A 6,706-nucleotide genomic window follows, 5' to 3' on the forward strand; every position below is an offset into this window, starting at 1 on the left:
GATCTTTATCCTGTGGTGTCAAATCCCTACACGCTACTAACTGAGCTAACACCTGAACTAACCTGGTTTACTGTTTTAGACTTGAAAGATGCCTTCGAGTGGGAAAATCCCAAAAGCGGACGCAAAACTCAGCTCACTTGGACGGTGTTGCCTCAAGGATTTAAGAACAGTCCCACCCTATTCAGGGATCAACTATCAAAAGACCTGGAATCCTGGGAAGCCCCCTCTGAAGAAGGGAAGCTATTGCAATACGTCGATGACGTCTTAATAGCTACCCGGACAGAAGAAGCCTGTGTACTCTGGACAGTAAGTTTACTAAATTTCTTGGGGCTCCAAGGGTACAGGGTGTCCAAGAAAAAAGCTCAAGTAGTAAAACCAAAAGTAATTTATTTGGGCTATGAAATCAGTGCTGGGCAGCGAACTTTGGGACAAGACCGGAAAGAGGCCATTTGCCAAACCCCGAAACCCCGAACTGTAAAGGAGCTACGGACTTTCCTGGGGATGACGGGATGGTGCAGGCTTTGGATCCTTAGTTATGGGGTCCTTGTAAAACCTTTGTATGAGCTCATCAAAAAGGAAAGCAGAGATCTTCAGTGGACAAAAGAGGCCACGAGGGCCTTCAAACAACTGAAGAATGCCCTGATGTCAGCTCCAGCTTTGGGACTTCCAGATGTGAGTAAACCATTTTTTCTGTTTTCTCATGAGAAGCAGGGGATTGCTTTGGGAATACTAGCACAAGACTTGGGCCCATATCGACGGGCAGTTGCTTATCTGTCTAAGCAACTAGATGCAGCAGCCAAAGGATGGCCAGGATGCCTCAGGGCTGTAGCAGCAGTCGTGCTAAATATCCAAGAGGCACGCAAGTTTACCTTGGGCCAGAAAATGACTGTGTTAGTGTCCCATACAGTGTCTGCAGTGCTGGAAGTGAAAGGCGGACACTGGATTTCCCCACAGAGGTTCCTGAAATACCAAGCCATCATGGTGGAGCAGGACGATGTGGAAATAGTGGTCACTAACATTGTCAACCCAGCTTCCTTCCTCAGCGGAAACAATGGGGAGCAGGTGCACCACGACTGCCTGGAAACTATTGAAGCCACATACTCCAGTTGTTCAGATCTGAAGGATACACCTTTGGATGATGCAGAGACCTGGTTTACCGATGGAAGCAGCTACGTCATCAGTGGAAAGCGACATGCAGGGTATGCAGTCACCACCAGCAAAAAGGTAATAGAATCTGGACCCCTACCAATAAACACTTCTGCCCAGAAAGCTGAAATAATTGCTTTGACCCGTGCTTTGGAAATAGCCAAAGGGAAAAAGATAAACATTTATACAGACTCAAAGTATGCATTTGGAGTTGTACATGCACATGGAGCCATTTGGAAGGAGAGGGGACTGTTGAACTCACAAGGAAAAAACATCAAACATGCACAAGAGATAACCCAGCTGTTGGAAGCAGTCCAGCTACCCGAGAAAGTAGCAATCATGCACATTAAGGCACACCAGAAAGTGAGCTCAGAATTGGAGGAAGGAAATGATTTGGCGGACAGAGAGGCAAAAGAAGCAGCGAAAGGTGAGGTGACAACTGAAGGGGCTCTAATTCCAGATGGCCAAATCTCCCTAGAAGGTAAGCCAACCTATAACAAAGAGGACAAAAAATTAATCGAAGATCCGAATGGGTCATACAATGAAGAGGGTTGGGCTATTACTGAACAGGGGAGGTTGGTCATTCCCTCTCATTTAGTGTGGGCACTAGTAAGAACAGAACACCAAAAGACACATTGGGGAATAGATGCCCTACACAAATATTTAATTGAAAGAATTATTGCCAGAAATTTATATGCTACCATTGCACAAGTAACCCGACAGTATGACCTTTGCCTCCAGACTAGCCCCAAAAATATCCCCAAACCAAAATTGGGCCAAATTGGGAAAGGGAATGGGCCTGGACAGCAGTGGCAAATTGATTTTTCGGAACTCCCAAGAAAAGGGGGGTATCGATATTTGTTGGTATTAACAGATACCTTTTCAGGATGGCCAGAAGCCTTTCCCACTAGAACTGTCAAAGCCCGGGAGGTAACCAAGGTATTGTTACAAGAAATAATACCACACTTCGGAGTTCCAGCCACAATGTCCTCAGATAGAGGAACGCATTTCATCTCAAAGGTAGTACAGCAAGTTAGCCATCATTTGGGCATAGATTGGGAGCTTCACACCCCATACCACCCACAGTCAAGTGGTCAGGTGGAGAAAATGAACCACCTAATCAAACAACAAATTGTAAGATTGGGGCAAGAAGCCAATTTAACATGGCCCCAATCTCTTCCACTTGCATTGTTACGAATCCGAACTAAACCCAGAACTAAAGAAAAATTAAGTCCTTTTGAGATGCTCTATGGGAGACCATATGGAGTACAGAAAGGACTATCCACTCAAGCTGGAGAGGAAACACTGACCGTCTATATGGTGGCCTTGAGTAAGCAACTCAGGAAAATTGAAAAGCATGTGGCTGGAACTCGGAGTCGGGGCCTAGACAGCCCAGTACACAACATTCAACCTGGAGATTATGTTTATGTTAAGTCTCTTACAGAGAAAACTTTGGAGCCACAGTGGGAAGGACCATTTCAAGTACTCCTTACCACTTTCACTGCGATCAAAATCAAAGAACAGAGCGCCTGGATTCATCACACTCGAGTGAAGAAGGCTCCAGAGACCCCTTGGAAAGTAGCTTCTAACGATAATGAACTGAAATTGAAATTTACCCGGGTAAAATGAATGCAATTAGAAAAGTTACTCTCTTTGGTGTTCTCACAGTTATAACCATACTTCAAGGAAAAGGAGGTACTTTCAACCAGGGCAATACTGAATGGCCTTGGTCACAAGCCCTCATAGGGCATTCTAGCTTTCAGGGAAAGTACCCTACAGACAGCTGTCCGGATTTGGCTATAATTGTAATGCATGATGATGAAACTTACCACCCACCTGAATGGGCTTGGAATCGAGATGAGTGGGTCATGACCCTACCTGGTATCATTAATGAAAAAATCCAGGTGGGATGCAGGAAAATTGAACCTGGTTTTCAATATGAAAAAGCCTCTTATATTACAGTTCTTGGCCATTTTTCTGATTTCAATTTGGCATCCAAAATTCATTCTGGCATTTCAAAGGAATTATGTCCTACTGAGGACTGGGAGTGTGCTAAACAAGGTGTGTTTTCCTTATGTTGTCGCCAGAAATTTGCTAGCAACCAAACTTCCGGTGACCCAAGCAATAATAATGTTGAAATTACCAAGTCTTGCAAGGAAGAGCAAAGTGACTGCTGGTTTAATCTTACTATGGTTCATCCTTTTTATGTAGTGTGCCAGTGGACATCTAAACCTACTCGACCAACATTATTAGGTTTGATTCAGAAAATTAAATTGAGAGTGGTAGCCAAACCAAAACAAGAGTCCTCCCAAATTAACAGTCCTATTCCTCCTAAACTAACACTTCGACCAGAAATTTATGAAGTTGGCCCATATGTGATAAGAAATACAGGCCAACAGCAATTGTTGTTCAACCCAGAATGGTCTCTTAAGCGTGTAGAATTACTGATGCAAATTAACATCTCTGAAATTCAACCAGCTTGTTCCTCTCTTATAAAAACATCTTTTGAAGGCTGGACAACATGGTTACAGAGGCAAGGACTCTTCAGGAGCAGAACACGAAGAGATTTAACTGGAGTGTTAGGAACGGGATTGGGTGTTTTAAATGAGATTGATTCAGAGATACTAATGAATAAATTGGCCACCACAACTGGCAATCTAACAAGACTGAAACAACCTTTACAATCTTCTTTACTAGCGTTAGGAAATGGTCAGTGGCAAATTTCAAAGGTACTTCCAGATCTTGCAAAGGCTAATAATCATGATCATAAATTAATATTAGATGCACTTGGAGCAGTTCAGAATAATGTGTCCCTTGCTCTTAGTTGCATACAAGCACAATTATGGATGCAATCAGCAGCCTCTTTAATTATAAGGGAAGGAAATGAAGGTGTTTTCCCTATTGAAATACGAAAAGCTGTTTGGGATAATGCTACTGAACTGGAAAAGAAACTCCAATCTTGGTGGACTTTGGTAAACTTCACCTATGATCCAATTACTAACACAGCTACAGCCTTTGTACTTACTATACGCAATGCCACAATTTATGTAATACATCCCATTGTTCCTTTAGGATTAAACCATGATGGAGCAGTGCTTTACCCTTCTGAACACAGAGCATGGGCCTGGATGGTTGACAAGAAATGGCAAACTGTAAATATAGGATCATGCATTGCACGAGAACAAGGGTTTATCTGTGAGAGTAACACAATTAACGCCAAAGACATATGCTTAGATGTTGAGCAAAGCATTTGCCACTTTGAAGTTCACACGGATGCTAACCAGAAAACAGTACTTGTATATATTGGTCAGGGTTGTGTTTGCTTAAGAACAATGTGTGTTTTCATAGAAATAGATAATGACAATGTTACTTTGGATGTTAGGAACCGTTCTAATTTTTGTGTTTGTAATTTTGTGAAGATCATTGGGTGTGACTTTTTGTATTTGGCACCAGTTGTATCTCATCAGTTGATAAAATCCAATTACACAATGTATCATGACTTATCATCAACACCTATTGGGATGAACCTTACGCTGGTAAGACAATTGGTAGAGCACCAAGACTTAATTAACATCCTGAAAGAAATTCAAAAAAGTGGAAAGAAAATTTTATTAACCATTCACCATGATACAGAGGAAATAAGCAGAGTCTTGCAAAGAGCAAAGCAGGATGCGGATCACCACTGGTGGGATGTGCTTTTTGGATGGTCACCTACTGCAACTGGTATCCTTAATACATTATGTCACCCCATAATTGTTTTACTAATTTTGGTAGGTGTTAGTCTTGTGTAATCTGTTCTGTTATTTGTTTGGAATTGTAGGATGTTAAAGAGGCTATCCATTTTAACTACCTTATCAAATGTACATGGTAAGGCATTGAGAGATACTTATCGCACAAGCTTGCTAGAAGAAGATGCCATTTACTAGTAAAAGAATTTACTAATCTTATAGAAAAGGGGGGACTGATTTAGGGTAAAATAGAAATTACTAATGTAAAAGAGCTAGAAGCTGGATAATAGTAATAATAATATTTTTAAACTGATTTAGAGAGCCAGAGATTGTATAATGATTTACTAAGATATGCCAGCTGCGATCCATTTATTATTTTCTTAATGAATTTGTGCCTACTTGGTACCGGGGAGGATAAGAGAAGAGAGCCAAGTAATTGAGAGAAACCACCAAGTGTAACCGAGCATCCTGCCCTTGGACCCCAGGACCGGTACAAGTTGGTTCTCAGGCTTGGACTAGGACCAAGGACCAAGGGAGCATGCGCAAGGGAACAGGGTGAACAGTTCATCGTGATGAAGAGGAGGGAATATGTCATAATTAATCATCGGGACCCTCGCCCACAATTAATTTGAAGACACTGCGCTTGCGCGAGCATATTTAAATGAACTTTGAACTCATTGTAATACGAAGCGGGGATAGGTAATGAATATGTATAGAGGCTTTGTCTAACTTTATGCATATGTAATCTGTAACCTAATATAAACTTAGTGAAGTGCCGCTGAGGGTGTGCATGCCTTTGGAGGGGCTACCCCCCATGCACCCCAGCTGGAATAAACACATACCTACTTCATAACTATCTGAGTTGTGGAGTCAATTCCGTGCTTCATATGTATATTCAAACTTTTTTCCAAACTAGTTTGCATGTTCTAGGAACTGCTTAGCTTAGCTCCTCTTTGGATACGCTTCCTTGGAGCATGCTCAGTCTTCTTTAATTGATTTTGTTATTACTCTCAAATTGTAGTTTCTGCAGATGACAGGTGCTGATAGTTGGAATGTCAGTGGCAGGGTCTGTTCGTGAGATGTTATCTAGTTCAAGTAGGCCGTTCAAGAATTTTAACAAAACTATAACAGATATTTCACTACTACTATGCTTGAGTTTAGCTAGCAACAAAAAGAAAGACATTAGTCATTATTACACAGCTATTTTTTCACAGCAAGGCTACATTTGTAAAAAGAATTAAAATTATACACATTGTATCTATTGTAATATTTTCAAAAAGCCAACATTATGATATGTTTTTATCACAAGAGGTTTGAGAGGTTGCTTAGGACCCAGTGCAACAGCATAGGAGACTGTGCTTAGCTGGTTTGAAATCTCTTTTTTCATCTTCTCCGCATAGAAATTGGTTCCTCTTTCTTGCTACTGAGAAAGATTCTCTGAGCTTTTGCCCCCCTTCCACCAGCACAGGCGCCGGTCTGTGGCTTCCAGGGCTGAAGGCTGAACTCTTAATTCAAATTCAAATTGTAGGTAACAGCTCTGGCCTGATGGCTTATCAGCTAAGCATGCATTTGAAACCAGCACAGAAACCGCTGAATCATCCCATGAAGGACCTTCACCTTGGAGGGGGCTTTGGGGGTATCCAAAGACCACCAGGACATACGGAGCATGTGTGGTGCACATGCTAATGATATTAATGACTTCCAAGAAATTATTTGTATAACCACTCCTATCCTGAAGAATGTAATTAATATTCATGATTTTACCTATAACACTGTGTCTTTGGGGTACTGAGATGTGTGTGTTTGATGGAAACAATTCCCACACATCTGGT

At 41.7% G+C, this 6,706-nt stretch overlaps 1 protein-coding gene across 1 annotated transcript; it reads left to right on the forward strand.

The window, feature by feature from the left end:
• The first annotated feature begins 1,125 nt into the window (after positions 1–1,125).
• On the forward strand, positions 1,126–5,470 carry LOC146425448 (uncharacterized). The gene has a single exon (XM_085041532.1). The coding sequence runs from the start codon at positions 2,772–2,774 to the stop codon at positions 4,935–4,937; it is 2,166 nt and encodes a 721-aa protein (XP_084897658.1). The 5' UTR covers positions 1,126–2,771; the 3' UTR covers positions 4,938–5,470.
• The last annotated feature ends 1,236 nt before the right edge of the window (positions 5,471–6,706 follow it).

Source organism: Lichenostomus cassidix, chromosome W, assembly GCF_008360975.1.
Source record: "Lichenostomus cassidix isolate B80296 chromosome W, HeHo_3.0, whole genome shotgun sequence".
Taxonomy (NCBI): Eukaryota; Metazoa; Chordata; class Aves; order Passeriformes; family Meliphagidae; genus Lichenostomus; species Lichenostomus cassidix.